Here is a 17,877-nt window from a genome sequence, read left to right as displayed (position 1 = left end):
GACTCATTTTGCTTTACATGAAAAAAAACACACATATTTGTTCAATTCACCCCAACATGTAGGCTATTTATTGCTTATTGAAAGCCACCAGTGGCCTTGAACTCCACAGTTCAAAATGTCATATAGGCAGTCACCTGGGTGCAAGAGAAAAACCCAGCATCAGTTCATTACTTTGTTATTGGATTTCATCCCGGTTTTACACAACAGTAATGAGCAAAACTGCGTTTGTCCCCCCCCCCCCCGGCAATAGCAAATCGAGAGCACATTAAAAAAAAAAAAAAAGTCACCACAAATATCTCATAAGCAATTTGTTACACAACAGACATTTGAAAGCTTTCTGAATTCAGTGCCTGAGACATTGTTATTTTTTCCCCCAGCATGATGTAAATTCCAAAAAACACTTCAGCAATTACATGGTCAACATGTAAATAAAGTTAAAACATCAAATCTCACACAGTTTTTCCCAAGTTGATGCACTAACCCTCCTCAAAGCAGTGCCAGCAGTTCACATTATACAAAAATACAGTTTATTATTCTCCAAGGGAGATCAGGGATTTGCTTTTGACTTTTTTAAAATGGGAATAAATAAATAAAAAATCACAGCATCACAGCAACAGATATATGATACAGAAGATATTTGTGCTTTTAATAAGCCAAAAAGCTCTGGCTTACTCTGAGATGGTTAATATTCAGAGGTCAGACACTCCAGCCCCTATGTGATCTAGGAATATTTTCTCTATTGTCATAGCTGCTGGCGTATAGTAACATGGAACAACAGCAGTCTGAGTATGTGTTACAGAGCATCAGCTGTTTGATATCACGAAGCAGCTGCATGTTCCTAATGATCGTTATTATGTAATTACAATCTGACAGAACTAGTGTTCATGTTGTTGCACTGTGTAATTCTTGAGGCTTACTCATTGCTACCAAGAGAATTGAAAATATTAAACGTCAGGTAGACGGCATGTCTGAGCTCCATACACCATCCTTGTGGCCAATTGGCTCTTTTATCATCTTCTCGTGTCCAATGACCACACTACTGAAGGCTTCACCTCTGTTTATCCAGCATTTGGGCAAAGCAATGCTTTTTATCAAACAGATTATCATTTGAGAAGAGTACAAGTTAGCCTGGGATATTCCAAAATTGTTGCATACACTGTGCCCCACAGTGTATTATATGTGTATATAGATGTAACGAGGTGAAATTACTGCCAGCTTTCTCATCCTACAACACTGAGCAGATGAAAAAGCAGGCTCCCAAAAAGCTGGTGCACCCCTTTAATGTTGAATAAGTCGCTGTTCCCTGATCCTGCCACGAGAAAACTAGAAGTTATCATCATCATCTCTTTGGGACATTATGAGCTGCCTCCTTGGACCTGTCAGATGAGGGACACTGGAGGGAGAGTCCAACGCTCCAGAGTCCAATTTCGGAGTTGAAGTGCAGCGTGGACCGACTCGTCCTATGAGTCCACGGACGTCTCTGTGAAGCGCCGGATCACTAGGGATGGAGTTGAGGCGAACCCCCTGCTCCAGACCACCAATGTCCCGGTCCAAACGGGGGTTACTTGCGCTGCTGGGAGACTGGGGATCGGCGCTGAAGTATAAGGTTGAACTTGATTCCGTAGGGCAGAAATACGGCTCCGGACTGTCTCCAAACACGGATTTACCCTCTGGTGAGCTGCGTTTAAAATCCGATGTGGGCGACTCCATCGGGCTCTCCATTTCCAGACTGCTATCTTCTTCAGGCTGCTCAGTTGATGTGGGTTCGCTTACACTCTGGAACTCGTCTTTGCAGTCTGAGAGGGGTGCCAGGCCCTTCCCCTGGGACTCAGAGGTAGAGATGCCCTCACAGCTGCCTCCAGCCGTAATAGTCATTCCTTCATTACTTTTAAACTCTTGGTTGTACTCCTCCATGTCCAGTATGGCCGCTGCTCCGCCGGCACCATACGCCCTGTTGATTTTACCGAGGTCTCCTGTTTTGAGGGCCAGACGGATCAAGAGCCAGTGGTGGTGGTAGCAAGGGCAGGAAGTGTTCGGTCGGCCGCCACAGTTCCCTGGGTGCTCCAGCAGAGAACCAGCGACACCTGAGAGGGAGAAGCTGCCATGGTTTGGAAAGGAGGGAGCTGGCAGACTTTTGTCCCCGAGAGAGAAGGAGGACTCTCCTTGTTCTATGCAAGTGCTGCCCATGTGGTTGTGGTGTGTTCCCTGGGAGATTTCTGTGGACTTGGGATGGAGGAAGCGGTAGTACAGGACAAGAGAGGTAGCACCTAGGAAGGACAGGGACAGGGAACAGTTGATTTATGAGCACTAAGTATGTTTTGGTTTACCTGTTACTACCAAAGTCCCACACACACATTTATATATAATCCAAATCACAATGAAGGGCTACAGCTAAGAACACTGTGTCCACCTTGGCTTTGCCTGAATTAAATTCTGATGCTGAGTGTTAATTTGACACACAAGTGCAGGCAGTACATATGAAAAAATTCTAATGTAGTTTTCAAACTTTTTTTGTATCCTTCTGATCCTGCCCTTTCGTATCCTACAGGTCATTGTCATTTGTTCCATTAGAGCCATTTGAGAGACATTTATCTACCCTCATGTTCGACTATATCAAAAATAACTGAAAAAGCAGAGTATTTTGTATGTTATATTGCAACGACAGTAATTTTTCATCACATTACTAATTATATTTGTGCCATATAACAAGTAGCACTTAAATGGAATTTACTATTCGTAATGCAGTGACACTGTTCGCTGTGTTGCCTGACTCTGAGCTTGTTTTAACCTTTGCGAATCCCCACTGGGGTTTTATTACTCAGATACCACAGAAACTATTAGACATTTTGACACTATCTAAACGCCTATGACAAATCTGCTCCCATGCAAAAAAGGTGCAGATAGCGCTTAAAAAATTGACTCACCGAGGAGAAAGCTACACAGCACAGTGGTGGGAAGGGTCATACTGTCCCATGACGCTTCGCTCAGGAAGTCTGATGCAGCCAGCAGCAGGGTGGCGTTCTCCACAAGCATAAACTGAAGGAGGAGAGAAGGTCACACCATCAGTCATCTGTGGACAGCTTTACGTCACTGTAAGCTAAGGACACAGAGGTGAGGATGACAATGCAAACTTATGTATATCTGTGCATGCTCCTCTGTGTGCAAGTTGATGAGATAAAGCCGTACATGGAATACAAAACAACACATGGAAGACAGCCACCAGGACCAAACGGCAGAGAAACAGTTGAGGGACAGTAATCCCATTTGAAGCCACGTCTTACTGCATAAAAACTGGCCATGCGGAAGCGCGAGGGTCCATCTTTGACATTCAGGAAGAGGAAGACATGGACAAGCCCCATGATGCCATTAAAGGCACGCCAACACCAGGGACCAGTGCAGATGTCAGGTTGCTGTGATACCAGCCAGAAGGAGGCCGTGAGCCAGTGAAAACCTGGAGGTCAACATAAAAATAGACTAGAAGGTGCAAGCGCAATAGAGGATCCATGGACAGTGTATCAGGTTGATGCAGAGGAACAGCTGAAAATCTGGATCAAGAGGACATGCTGCAGTGCTCGGAGGATAACTACATCAACCGTGAAGTCATTTTTTAAAATCATTTCTAAATTCTGATTCATGAGGAGGATAAGAAACTCTACTTGGATTAGTCACTGAGCTTCTTACACCTTTAACTGCATCTGTGCATTATGTTACTAAGCCGCATGAACTTATTACACTTTCATCGCACACTTTTTCCGCATTTCCAGCGTGCAAGCAACACGAATGCACCCGAGCAGCTTGTGTTTCCGTACTCACCTGCTACTCCACAGACCCACCAGTTAAAGACCCTGGCAAAGAACATGAGGCAGGTCACCCTGGCACCCAGCATCCCTGCCCTCCACACCAGCTGGCACAGCAGGGCTGCCGGAGGCATGGCCAGGTGGCCCGGACGAATCAGACAGCAGGCTCGGCTGTACAGCACCAGGGCCCAGGAAATAGACAGCACACATAAACCACAGCAATAGGCCACTGGGGGTAAAACAGAGGCAAAGCGTTTCTTTTATTCAGGCATTGTTTACACCGATGAAACATAAGCGGTAGTACTAGTTCTTCTCAAGGTGAGTTTACCTGGTGACATGATGCCCACATCAGTAGACACCACGACGTACGCCTGCAGCAGACTCTGAGGCAGCGTAAGGATCAGGGCCTCCAGGAGCCAAAGGGCAGCAACGTCTGCCTGCTGCATGACGGCAGCTCCGAGCTCCGCCACCGAGCCCTGCATGCGCAACACACACCTCATGCAATCCCACAACCTGTCAGAAGAGGGCGACAGAGACAAACACCACAGCGGTGATAAAACGTAACCTCCTCAACAAGGTTTCAATGACAGAAGGATGTGACTGCAATTTTTTCTGAGCACCTTGACAGAAAATACGCTACCAAATGCGCTCGTTGTGTTTGTCCACTACAAATGTACATTGGATTAAATTCTTACATATTCTGAATGTGTAAAATTGAGCTACATATTGCACAAAATAACTGATGTTGCAAAGATCTTACCTCTTGAAGATGCCCAAGTGCAGTATGTGTATGACAGAGAGGTAACATCGCCTGTCATCGCCGTCATCATAGTACCATTTCACACTTAAAAGCTGGACTGCTGTCCCCGGTAGAAAGAGACCGAGTGTGAGGCCCGCCCACTGCGTCTCTTCATTCCAAAGGTAAAACCCTATACAGTAGATCACTGACACACGCACACAAATGACAAATACAGACATGCACATGCAAGCTGATATAAGTATTTAGTGTTTTTGTTTTGTGACTGTCAGATACAGTCTGAGTTATCATGCAGTTATATAGCATTTGCAGGAATACATGCAGGATATGCAGAAATGAAAGAGAACATATCCGTCCTCTTGAACTGCCCTTTAATTTAAGGGAAAGCTGTTCTGCTAGGGTCATTCAAGCCCCAACAAGAAGACAAAGACACCAAAACACCTTGAGCACAACCTTCCATTAGCTGTGAGTTACATAAGACAGACTTGTGCAGCTCTGAAAACACTGTCTTGTCAATGACCAGAACGTGCATGATTGCACTGAACATTTATTTATTTTTTTGTCCTTTGGACAGGCCGACTGAGATGTGGAGTCCCAGCAGCAGTGCAGTATTTTTATCTTCTGGGAATGGAATACCTGCTGAAGACAAAGTCACACTTTGTGCACATCCTGTCATTGCTCTGGTGTCCTGACCTTGCCCCATTGATCTGCTTAGTCAGGGAATCATAACACTGTGCTGCACAGTGTTTTCAATACAGACTCCAGATGTGCATTATTGACAATACCTAAGCAGTGATAATATCAACATGAATGATAATAATGACCTAATATTTTAATTTTGTGCTGTGGAGGGTGGATGCAAGAGAAATCTAACAGTAGAGCATTGTTGTTATTTATTGTCATTATTATAATTAAGGTCACGGGTTAAATATGATCAGTCTTAGGCTGTGTGACCCACCTGAATGACCCCTGGACGACTTGGGGCCCCGGTTTGACCAAGCCAGCAGGGCTAACCATTACCAGTCCTTCACTACTGTGCATGTACAGATCAGCTACCAGCTCATTAGTAACTGCTGAGCTCCAGCATCAGCGTCTGAACTGTATTTCTAACCTGAACTGCTGCTGAATAAGCGCAACACAAAGCATCATGGCTGAGTAAAAGCATTTCCCATTCATTATATGTGACTAAAACACTTCACTTCGCCGTCTTCCCCTCATGAATTATATTTTCAGCGTGTACATTAGCTAGCTAGCAGCACCGCTAGATCCGGGAATTCTATGCCCACTTACGAGCGCTCCGTTCGGCCACGATAACCAGAGCCGAGGCGCCGAGCAGCGTCGCCTGGCACCACGCTATCCAGCACCCGCTCCGCCGGGCCGCCGACGGCATCCTGCGGACCACCGCTCCAGCAGCGTTTATCATGATGCGGACCGGTGGGAGAGAGAACAGACCGGTGACATTATCCCGGGCATCCTTCAGCCCGGACACATCCGCTGCAGGTTCTTCTTCTGCGGCTTCTTCTCCCGTTGCCTCCCCCTGTCAAAATACCTGACGTCACTGGGCGCGTTAAAGGGGTATCAGGTCCAACAAGGTCTGTACACGTACTGTGTAACTGTACTACATCCACTGTAGGGTTGTACTACATTCACTGTGTAACTGTACTACATCCACTGCAGGGTTGTACTACATCCACTGTGTAACTGTACTACAGATACTGTGTAACTGTACTACATCCACTGCAGGGTTGTACTACATCCACTGTGTAACTGTACTACATCCACTGCAGGGTTGTACTACATCCACTGTGTAACTGTACTACATTCACTGTGTAACTGTACTACATCCACTGCAGGGTTGTACTACATCCACTGTGTAACTGTACTACAGATACTGTGTAACTGTACTACATCTACTGTGTAGTTGTACTACATCCACTGTATAGCTGTACTACAGACACTATGTAACTGTACACCTACTGTGTAACTGTACTACATCTACTATGTAACTGTACTATATCTACTGTGTAACTGTACTACAGGCTGTACAGATACTGTGTAACTGTACCACAGACTGTATATCTTCTATGTAACTGTACACAGCTCCCTCCGGTGTGGAAACCAGAGGTGTTGTTAGGCTCTCAGGCCATGAATATAAAATGTGACACTGTGCTGGCGGCTAACTAAGGTCCACCCACCTTCTTTCTATGCTTCACCCATGTTCCATATTAATATCACAGTGGCTGCAGGCGAGCTGGACCAGTGGTTCTCTAACCGTGGGCCTTGGGATCAGTCTAATTTATGATGATTTACACAGCTGTAATCACACATAAATACTTGCTGTTGTACTTTTTTTTTAAAAAAATTAAAATACGTTTTATTTAATTGTTATTTGGATGAAGGACCCTTTAAGTAGTCCAGGAGAATAGATCCAGTTGCTGGCGTGGAAAAAAAATTCATGTATAATGTTCCATAACACAATACCCAAATAAATAGCTAATTATAATCAGAACAAATGTGCTGTTTGTGCTACTGATAAAAACATGGAAAATTCTGTCCAAAGCTGAATGACTTCAGCAACCTACAATACAACATAGTATTTACGCAATACAATACAAAAAGAATTACAATAAAATGTTTTTCATTGCTACTCAACTACCTGTAGCTATAGTTTGTTAGTTAATATAATGATTAGCAAGGCCACATTCTGTGTGTAGGATCAGACTTTCACAAGCAGTAAACTAGCATCCCAAAATTTTTAATCAACTATACTGTATTATTTTTAAAGGCTTTAACACATGATCAGAATAATAAATGGCTATTTTTGTTTTTTTTGTAATTCTCACTTTACATCCCAGGCTATTAATTAAGAAAAACAAAAAGAACTATATCCTTTTACACCTAGGCCTAACTATGCTATAGTTGGAAGTTTACCTCTCCTCCTCTTCCTCTGGCTATTTCTTGTTTTATTTGAAATATATCACACTCATTTGCCCACTTAATTTTGAATTTCCTCCTATCCAGACCGGTCAGAGGTCATGTCACAGTGTTGCAAGAATCGCTTTTGATACCTGTTGGACTATTCTTCTTTCATTTCTTTTTCTCTCCACGCAGGAAAAGTTCCAGAGCAGCTGGTCGTCACCCTGTGATCTGATCAGTGACTTCTCACCAGCGGGGAGGCAGCGAGTCGCTCTGTAGCTGTCTCATCAATGCGTGGCCACTTTGAGCCTTTTGCCACCTGACACCCATTTAAGATGTAATGAGATCACAGAAGGATATCGCTACAGAAAGTCACAGGGCCTGTCTGTCCTTCTGCCACAATGTGTCGGAATATTTTAATGTTTCATATCAGTGCAGCATTATTAACCTTTAAGATTTATTGTTGCTGAATGTAAGCTTTATTCTTTCCCAATTACAAGAACTGGTGCTCAGAAATGACATGAGCAATTACAAGTGTTATGCTGTTCTTATATCTCCGTATAAACTGTAGAGTCATCTGTTGTGGGTGATTCGTCTACCAGCTGATTAATATCAAAACTAGAAAATGGATACATGAGCAAAATTAGCAGCAGAATCTTATTGCTGATGCAAATAATTTTGATGTGCGTGTTTTGAGTTGTTTTTTTTTTTCAGGGTGGAAGGTTGGTACTTGTCGGTGGTGAACATTCCAGAACTCATAACAGGATGTTTATCTACATCATAAACACAAACCAAGTGTGTAATCTACACACAAACAGCTGAGGTTTCCCCAGCGCTCAGCTCACTTACACTACACAGTCATGCTTGTACAGTAACTGTCACTTTAATCAGGAGACATAAATACGTACACCTACACAAACAGAAACACTCAGTCTCACGCAGTGAAACCACAAAAGAAGTCTTTTTACGCATAACCCGTTTAGTTGTTATTCCATCAGTGTGTCCCACAGATACAAAACAAATAGAAAAAAATACCACAAGTATGTGTTATAGATTAAAGTTAGCAACTTAATAAATTAACAAATACATTAAATCAATGAAGTGACTGGTTCCAGGCCTTGCTGGGAAAGTCTTGATTCTTCACAAGCTGCAGTCTCTGTAGCGTGTAGGCGAGGCAGTCCGTGATTGAGATAAGGCTTTACTTCAAATAGGGCAGTAAGAGACAGCTGCTGAGCTGACCTGTAAGGATTATATGAATGGATTAGCAGGGCTCTCTTAGGCCTCTGATATGCAGCCTGACTCCAGCTTGATGCTGGTTGGATGCAGAGGTACAGGGCTGCTAGGATGCAGCTGAATACCAGAGGAGTGCTCCTTTGCAGATTTGTAGACGATCAGCTGGGTCTCCTCTCTGGCACCATCACGGTGGCCTGAGACATGACTCTCTATTTGCTGTATGAGGTCAATAACATTCCCCTTGTCCATCTCCACCTCTGCAGCCATGGCTTCGAGCTGCTCCGCCGCCTCGCTCAAGTCGAACCCCTCGATCTCGGTGTTGACTCTGTGCAGCTCCTCCGGCGAGTGTCTGTGGGAGGCTGAGGGCGACAGAGGGCAGAAGCCCTGGAGGTGCACTTGCAGGCTGCAGTAGTGGAGATAGGCACAGGGGCAGTGAGGGCAGCGGTGAGGTCGCTCACCGCTGTGGAGGCGTTTGTGGAGCTTGAGGTGGATGAACTGAGTAAAGCGGGCCGGGCAGAGCTTGCACTGGTAAGGCCTCTCACCAGAGTGCAACCGCTGGTGGGTCTTCAAGTTACTAGTGCTGCTGAATCGTTTATGGCACACCTGTGTCAGAACAGAGCGGAGGAGGATGTGTTAATTAGTCATTTTCTGATTTCTGCCACAATTGCTGCTTTCTGTTTCGTACAGACATGTAGATGAACATTGTAAAACATCCTTAAAACACTAATTATTCATCCATTTTCCTTTTAATAACAGAAACATCTGTAAAACAACATTATTCTTTTAGATTAAAATGCAGTACAAAAAATTTGTAATTTTACACTCAAATGTTGCAAAGAATTACTATTTGTAAAATTGTTGATTTTTGATGTCAACGTTATTTGCAGATTATAGTTTAAAGTGTAATTTTGAGTCTTTATGCTAAGCTAACAGTATTTTCCCAGACTGTACAATTATTTCTGTAACATCTGGAGCTTTACCTTGCATTCATGAGGCTTCTCTCCTGTGTGAACCAAGTAGTGTTTCTGCAGATGTGCCAGCTGAGTGAAGTTCTTGTTGCAGGTCTGACACCTAAAGGGACGCTCGCCACTGTGTACTCGTAGATGGACCTGAGGACAAGATGCCGGACATCAAAATTTAGATTTATTCTGTCAAACTCAAGAAAGCACAGCAACTGGCAATTTCTAATATTCTACAGTCACTTTGTATGGTTGCACGCTGGAATTTTCTTCCATTTTGCTTTAATGTGATGAAGAGGAACTAACCTTGAGGTTGGACAGCTGCCCAAAGACCTTTCCACAGATGTTGCACTCATAGCGGATCTTTCCGTTTTGCCTGGTGAGAGGGTACGACAAGGTCTTGTAGCCGATGATCTGCCCTTCTCGTTTGGTTTTCCTGAGGTCCATCGGGTCCTCAGTATTGTTCTGAGTGGCAGAGGTAGGTTTGGAGGGGAGGCAGTTTGAGGAGGCAGCCATGCCCACAGGCGGCGAGCATCCCCCAGGTGCAAGAGAGGGCAGCGCTCTGCGGAGCTCAGTCACCATGGAAGAGGCACTGGATGTGGAAGGTATAGTGAGGTCTGCGTGAATGTTGCTGGGAGGTTTGAAATCTCTGAGGTCACTGGGAGGACGTCTGAGGTAGTTTGTCCTTTTGGATATGAGGTCCTTTCTGTCTTTGTGCTCATGGGTTGGTGAAAGAATGAGGTCTGGTTTGGACGGTGCAAGTGTCAAGTCTTTGCAGCCGTTGGCTAAGGGATGTAGGAAGTGTGCATAGTTGTCAAAAGGCGGCAAATGAGACGAGAGGGTCAAACGAGGTTTCAGTCGGTCGCTGTAGAACGGGTACGAGTGAGGTAGAAGGCCAAGTGAGTAGTGAGGCAGCAGATAAGGGCTGTGCCTCAGAGCGGGATGAATGTGATCAGGCACTGAGGGCTCCTGGTAATGTTTGGCTACAACAGGGCTTTGACTGTGCTGAAAGGTGAAGTGCAAATTCGAGGGGACACTTAGTGCTGGCCTTTTGGCAGCTGGAGGGTTGCAGGAGGGCAGAGGCGGTAGATGTGCATATCTGTGAGCGTGGATAGACTCTGAGGGTGGGTAGACAACACGGGGACACAAGGGAAAAACTGCTGAGACATTGGTCTGAGACAAAGGAATGTCCAGACGCCTGGGCCGTGCAGACAGGGATGTGGAGGGCTCGTCTCGGAGGATTTCAGAGACGCTGTGTCCTCGTTTTCCTGTGGTCTTCTCTCGAGTCTGTTCTGTGGGACAAAAAAACAATGGAGAAATGCTGTCAGAGACAGGAGAAACCAGCATACAATAGGTGTAACAGTACCATCGTTCAACTGATTGATACATATAGCCATGACTTTAAGGTGATTGCGCATGTTCTTAGTTGAAATCACTGTTTAAAGTATTTATTTTAATCCAACTAGTTCCTCCAAATGTGTTTTTACCAGCTTGTCTGTGCCTCCCAAACCCTTCCACTCTGTGAAAGTGGACACCAGAAGTTAGACAATGGGGGTCTGATCAGGATACAGATAGCATAAAGGACAGGCAGTGGATACAGTGTGTTATTTGCATTAGAGGCCCGCTCAGTTGTAAGTGCAACACAGGATACAGGATACAAGGAACAAATTTTGATCTTAAACAGACTCCTAAACCACAGATTCCAATATTTATCAGCCACAACATAATGAGTGTCCTCTAAGTATTATTTATTTTCCGCTAAGTTCTGGACATCTGGATCCATATCTGTCCAATCTGACCAAATCCTTCCACATTAGGAAGTCACCGGGAGAGATTCTGCTTTACTGACTTAGATCAGAACAGACAAAAGGACTCAAGCTGACAAACAGAAGAACACAAAACACAGAGCTATGCATGTACGTCCCTCCTACTCTTGGACACAGCATCGAAAACAGCGAGCCTTATCTTTTGTTCACTCCTGCTACCCTCACCCCAGCCCTGCGAGGACAGCTCTCTGCGAACAAACACTCAGTGAGATATCAATCTGTCAGCAAGTCACCTTGTCAGGAAGTTCAAGTAGTCACTGGAGCACTTCCTACCTCTCTTGCCTCTTAAGAGCCAAATAAATAAGAGGAGTCATGCCAGATTGCCGTCAGCACCTCCAGCAGCTTCTTGTGTAAATGAGTATTTTGCTGTGTGCATGTGGCCTCCCTGCTAAAATGTGCACTCTTTGTGTTTGTGAATGAAAGCCAAATGTTTGGAGTGTGAATGAGCTGCCAGAGTCAAAAAAAAAAAAAAAAATAGGGGGAAATGTCGGCTGAAATCCTGAAATTTGGCTCACGTTACTGTGGTACTGTGGCTGCACCTGGAGACAGCCCCTCTCTGCTTTCAGGACTCCACTATCCTCCTTTGTGTCACGCTTTTAACAAAGGACCTCTGGGTGTGACTGAGTAACTTCTTAAACACCCACACAAAGAGTGTGTCAGTCGGACGGCGCTTTTGACTTCACAATGACAGTGCATACCAGATATGTCTCAAAGCGTGGGCACGGGGACGGTTTCTGTTAACTTCGGCGACACTCGGTTCAAACTAAATGGACAACACCAGCACACTCACCAATATTATCCATAGCCAGCTGCCCCAGTGGAGGGTAGTTGCAGCGCTGGGCGAACTCAGAGCAGTACCACACCAGCAGCTCCTGCCCCGGCTGAAGGGGTTTCACGGTGTAGAAGAAGATGTCCAAGCCGCTCTGGCAGGCAACCAGGTTCTGCTCCGCCACGTTGCATGCTGGGTTGACATAACGCATCCAGTTGCTCTGCTCTTCTTTTAAACCATCCAGGATGTGGTGTAAGCGCCCCTCTGAGAAGACCTGTAGTGTCAGAGCAGCAGAATACATAAATAGATGAGCGATAATTCAGTTAATGATGATGCATCAACGCATCTGAAACCATGAGGTCACAGTTTCCTGACGCCTTTATGGTAAATACTGTATGTTCTTTCGGTTGAGATGGCTCATTGCTGACTGCCAGTCACTTAAAGTTGTGAAAGCAACATGGATTTCACCGTATGACTGGATTGTAGTATTGCTATGTTACTTATTACTAATTGCATTTGTTATCTGTCACAGCTTTTAGGTCTATAAATGTGTTCTTTATGCTCTCTGAACCTTTGAAGCCGTGCTGTGGCTTGAGTCACGGCTATAATATTACCAGATTGTCTGTGTTATGGCTGTTGCAAGTTTTGGTTGGAGTTGCATGATTTCAAGGTTGCTGACTCCACACTGTCGAATTACACAGAAGTGTGTGTGTGTGTGTGTGTGTGTGTGTGTGTGTGTGTGTCTGTGTGTATATGTGTGTAATGGAAGATGCCCTTATGCTGTTGATTTGTAACACAACAGCTCTCAGGCTCAAAGCCACTTCCTTGCTTAGTCAATGTGAGAGTTTGTGAGTCTGGAGAAGTGCGGACATGTGCATGGTGTGTTTACTGGCAGTGATACCACTACTGAGAGAAGCGGGGAGAGAAGAGAAGCGCTGCGTCACTGAAACCAAACAGCTGTGTGTGAGTGTGACTTCAGACTGCCATGCACAGAATTGGCAAATGTACATACGGTGCATAAAAAATTTAAAACATCGAGCCACATTTAACGGTCCCTGTGGACTGACAGGCACTTTCACAGGATGTCAGGCATTGACCACAGCCGCTGAGGCCACGGCCGCAACAGCGTCTCCAGCTGGAGATACAGGATGTGAACGGTTTTGAAACGCAGTTATTTTTTTTAAAATTTTGCACATAAATCCAGAGTGTCACATGCAGCTAACTCACCCTCCAAAAGTACTTTCTGTTCGCGTCTTTCAGCAGAGTTTCGTTGGTGTAGGTCTCCCCCACCAAAGGGCCAAAACGTGTCCCCTTAGGAATCAACTCCTTACTGGTAACTCCAAGCACCTGTTCAACAAATAGGACACAGAATCATCAAACAACAGAGTAGCTCCACAAATTGGAGGCCTGAGCAAGCAGCCGGACACACACTGAGCTGGAAAACATAATTAGAGGGATGAGAATCTAGGGAATACAGTTGTCCTTATCTGCTCCTCCATCTTTTCTTGGTGATTAACCAACAGAATCAGGTCAATTCACCTTTTCACTGGAGAAAAAGAAATAACCAATTAAAGACGTTTGTTCTTATTACTATATGCTGGCTGTCCTGACAAATCCTCGTGAGAGCAAAATTTTGTAAAGGCTGTGACAGAATGTGCTCCTTCCTTCACATGCTGAATATTTCATAAGGCCAATCACCCCAGTTATCTTTAGTTTCTCCACCATATTAAAATTTCACCGCGACTCTTGTTCTGCTACCTGCAGGTGTGAAACTCACTCCTCTGTCTCAAGCCTCCAGGGTGGGGAAGAGTGGATAAGGTGTCATGGTCACACCCCAAACCAGTTAACGGCGCCTTGAGCTCCGTGTTGAAAAAGCAAAAAAAGGCCCTAAAGCAATGTGGTAATGTATTCTCTCTTTCATCTTGGAGCAATACAAGCACAGCGCATACAGCTTGAGCAGCCATGCTTCGCCGTACAGTTCATCTCCAGTTTGGTTTTGCTCTTGGCTTTGGCTCCATTTCAGGTGCCCTTGTGTCACAGATGACTGTAACATATTCTGTTCTTAAGTGTCAACCTCTCCAGACTCCGGATTTGTCTCATTGGAAGGTCAAAGTTGTAATTTGGATATTTTGCTGCTTCAAAAGAGAAAAGATTCTCGTGTGAGGAAATCTAAAATTTTCTCTTCATATATAGTCATCTTTTATCATGCATTTACCACACTATCTGTGATTTCCTCAACTATTCTCCTGCCTTGCACTTAAATTCAGAGGATTATTTATGGTGGCACAGGCCTTCTGGGTCCTAGTTTCTCTCTTTTACTTTATGGTATAATTTTCTGCTGGGACAAAAGGGGATGGGAATCTAAGATAGCTACTAATCACAGCGTCCTCGGGCTGAGTGCTGAGGGGCTCGGGTATTGTCTCAACACACACAGCAGAGAGGAAAGGCTCAAATTAGACAACAACATGTCAACTACTTCCCGCCTGAGAATGGATGAGTAGATGGAAGGATGTTGGTGTGACGCAAGGAGTCGGCTGTTACCAGAAGCTTGAACAATTACTGCACGTACCTGCTTAGATGTTTTGGTATTTAATCATTTTTCTGCATAATATTCTTGCATTGAATCGCACATGAACACTGGAGGTGTTGTGTACCTCTGCTGAGTCGTGGCAGCGCTTCAGGGCCAGGTTTCTGGGTAAGGATCTCTCAGCTCGTGTCCTGCTGTTGTTTTCGGGCTCTTCGTCCAGAAGTTGGTCCTTCACGATGTAAGTGCACTTTTCCTCAAAGTCGGCCTCGCTCCACGAGGTCATGTCTACGTCCTGCGTCGATTCGGTGGCGATCCCCGAGCTCCGGGGTGACGTTTCTGAGGTTAGCATGGCCGTGGTGCAGTCACAGGAGTAGGCCTACCGAAAAGATAGACAAAGCAGGGAAATGTGCAATTGAGTATCATTTTGAATATATTGTAAAAATGACACAATTCAGCGGTGTGTGATTACTCAGTGATGACACATTTTTCCTTTCATCATTTTCTCCTTTGTCAGAATTTAAGGGGGGAAAACGCAGACAGTACAAACAACAGATGTAGTAGGAAGTCGGGATTTGAATGGAGCTAAAATTAGGTGTGAAGTGTGACTTATGAGGCAGCGGCAAGTTGGGGGATGTTAAGGATGAAGAATCTAACTTTCCCATCGACTGCTACTACCGGACAAACAAACTTCAAAGTGGAACCTTCGTGCTTGCTGCCCCATTGGCCCCACTGTCCCATACATCCTGTGACTCTCCGAATCGCAACCCCCGGGCTATAAGGGAGGTTCCTGTGCACGTCAGCCCCCGGAGCAGGACCACTTTCACGAGGAAACCAGCACTCCCAGTGAATCGACCAGACTTCCTCTGAACTGACTCGAGACTTGGCTCTCGGCCAGGTTCAAACTCTCTTTCTCTTTCTTTCTGCAGGTTACTCACTGTCTCTCCCTTCCTTTTCAGAAAGATTGTTGTCAGAGAGCTCTGCCCTGGCAAAGGCAGAGAGCCCCGACTGATGGGATGAAAGCTGTGAAGCAGAGAAGATTGAAAAAAGAAGATCTAGGAAGTCTTTTGATCAAAAGACAATGCTCAGATGTGCTGTTTCGCTGCGTCCTCTTTTTTCGGCTCATCAGTTTGTCTCTGAGATAGTGGCTGATAAGCTCTGTGCTGGGTAATATTTGGTAAGCGCTCATGTGACATACATTCCCTCCTGATGAGAGATTAAACTCAACTCAAAACTTACATCAAACTGAAACCTGAGTGAATGATTGTGAGGTATAGAATTTTAAAAATGTGGCACACTTACAGAAATCTTTAAGTAGTAAGCTCAAAGACTCAAAGAAAGTGTCATTCAGCTTATGATTTTAAAAAAAGTTGTGATAATTGAGCAGAAATGTTGCATTTTAACATAGATCTACATCTGTGGCACATGTGACGCAATAACAATGAGGTTGTCAGCTCATTCTCAGCGAGGAAAAAAAAAGGAAATGCAAATAAAAGTGCAGAGAGGTGAGCTTTATGGACGACGTTTCACCCTATTTTTTCTCTGAAGTCTGTCACCACAGCTGACTCGGAATGACTGTCACAAGTGTGACAGCTCACTCCGAAACCATTGAACCCAGTGACACTGCAGAAAATATATTCTGAAAAATCAAGACATGAGTCAAAAGCGCACAGCTGGGACTCGTGGGACAACATGTAAGACTCTAGAAAGCACACTTTACCTCAGTTTGACATGCGTAGGGGGACAATGGTGTTATGCAGAAGAAGAGAAATCAATCAGTGAGAAAGTCTAACACTCTTTTCATATCAATAAGATGATCTGAGATAAATGTTGTACACTTACTGTGAAGCCTTGAGAGGAACCACACATAGGGCAGGTTTTCTGTGCCCTCCTTGAGCTGGAGTGTCTTTGAGCAACCAGTGTCTGCTCTCTGTTTCTTGTCTCGGCCGACCTCAGTCTGTTGTGTACCTGACTGTGACTGACTGACTGACTGCGCAACTGAACACTCGAGGGTGCGAGTCTTCTCTTACGGGGGGGAGGAGAGAAGGTGTGCGTCTCTGACAGAGTAAGAGAGAGAGAAAGATACACTCCCTTTTCCTCTCGTGCTCCCTCCCCCCTCCACCTCTTTGCCCCATGACTCCTCTTTGGACAGTGTTTGTGTGTGTGTCACTCTCTTGGCCCGGGGCAAGAGGCTTTCTCCAGGAGGGGTGGAGGGGTGGGGGGGGGATTTAGCAGAGCCTGTCACACAGCTATGTCCGGATCACCCAAATACATCTTCATTTTCTGACAGTGTGGGTGAGAGGGAGGCATACCTGTGCTGTGTTCGGAAGTCAGGCAGAGGAGATGAGGTCATTTTTATACGTGTTTAGTGTGGATTGAGATTGGGAAAAGTTGAAGCAGAATTTATATATTTAATGTGTCAAAGTCAGTCTTGTAGGATTAACTGTTGCACATAAATGACACATCGAAAACATCCTGAAATAACAACTCAAAGCTCTCTATCTTCTGTAGCAGTCTTTGAAAAAAACTCTAATTTCACCACATTTGAAGCAAAAACAAATAATTCTCTCTCATTTCTGTTATGCTCTGTAACTTAATTAGATAGTTTGACTTAAATGCAGTCAGTAAGGTGACACTCTTTGAATATGAAGAAATGTAATATCCAAATTTTCACCACAGCAACAGCTGCGAGCAGAAGTGTTTCCACTCTATGAGTTACTAGGATGACACTAACACAGACACTTGCTGATTCTGAGCTTTAGGAAACTAAACAAGAGTCTTGGAATTTTCTCAGTTTTTCAAATTGAGGACAACTTTTGGTTTGTTGTGTCAAAATCACAGTTTTAAGTGATCATTAGGACATCAGAGAAGACACACTGGATTACAGTCAAGACTATTGAGGATTCATTTTTTTTTAAAAATCATCTTTCACTGTGTTTTCTTGCACTTTGCTTGCTTCTTTTCTTCTTCTTAAACCTTTTGTTTCAGAGACTGGATCGATTTTGACCCAGTTAAAACAACTTAGCTCTATTCTTATCTTAAATCAGGGTTTTATTGGACTTTATTGTGCCTATTTTGGTTCTGCTTCCATTCTGC

General features: G+C 44.6%; 2 protein-coding genes across 2 annotated transcripts; both read right to left on the bottom strand.

Annotated features, from left to right (window-relative positions):
• Positions 1-36: 36 nt before the first annotated feature.
• On the bottom strand, positions 37-6,079 carry xkr5a (XK related 5a). The gene is made up of 7 exons (XM_023294968.3): positions 5,845-6,079; positions 4,558-4,741; positions 4,126-4,310; positions 3,814-4,026; positions 3,282-3,451; positions 2,925-3,036; positions 37-2,267 (listed from the first exon to the last, which is right to left on the bottom strand). Exons 1-7 carry the CDS (start codon positions 5,975-5,977, stop codon positions 1,324-1,326), a joined length of 1,941 nt encoding a protein of 646 aa, XP_023150736.1. The 5' UTR covers positions 5,978-6,079; the 3' UTR covers positions 37-1,323.
• Positions 6,080-8,334: 2,255 nt separating this feature from the next.
• Positions 8,335-16,800, bottom strand: prdm1c (PR domain containing 1c, with ZNF domain). The gene is made up of 7 exons (XM_035941367.2): positions 16,624-16,800; positions 14,912-15,160; positions 13,485-13,604; positions 12,279-12,531; positions 9,969-10,954; positions 9,684-9,812; positions 8,335-9,306 (listed from the first exon to the last, which is right to left on the bottom strand). The coding sequence occupies exons 1-7, from the start codon at positions 16,648-16,650 to the stop codon at positions 8,746-8,748; spliced, it is 2,325 nt and encodes a 774-aa protein (XP_035797260.1). The 5' UTR covers positions 16,651-16,800; the 3' UTR covers positions 8,335-8,745.
• Positions 16,801-17,877: the final 1,077 nt, after the last annotated feature.

This window comes from Amphiprion ocellaris, chromosome 12 (genome assembly GCF_022539595.1).
Source record: "Amphiprion ocellaris isolate individual 3 ecotype Okinawa chromosome 12, ASM2253959v1, whole genome shotgun sequence".
NCBI lineage: Eukaryota > Metazoa > Chordata > Actinopteri > Pomacentridae > Amphiprion > Amphiprion ocellaris.
Note: the sequence above shows the minus strand (reverse complement) of the source record. Positions and strands in the feature narration are given on the sequence as shown.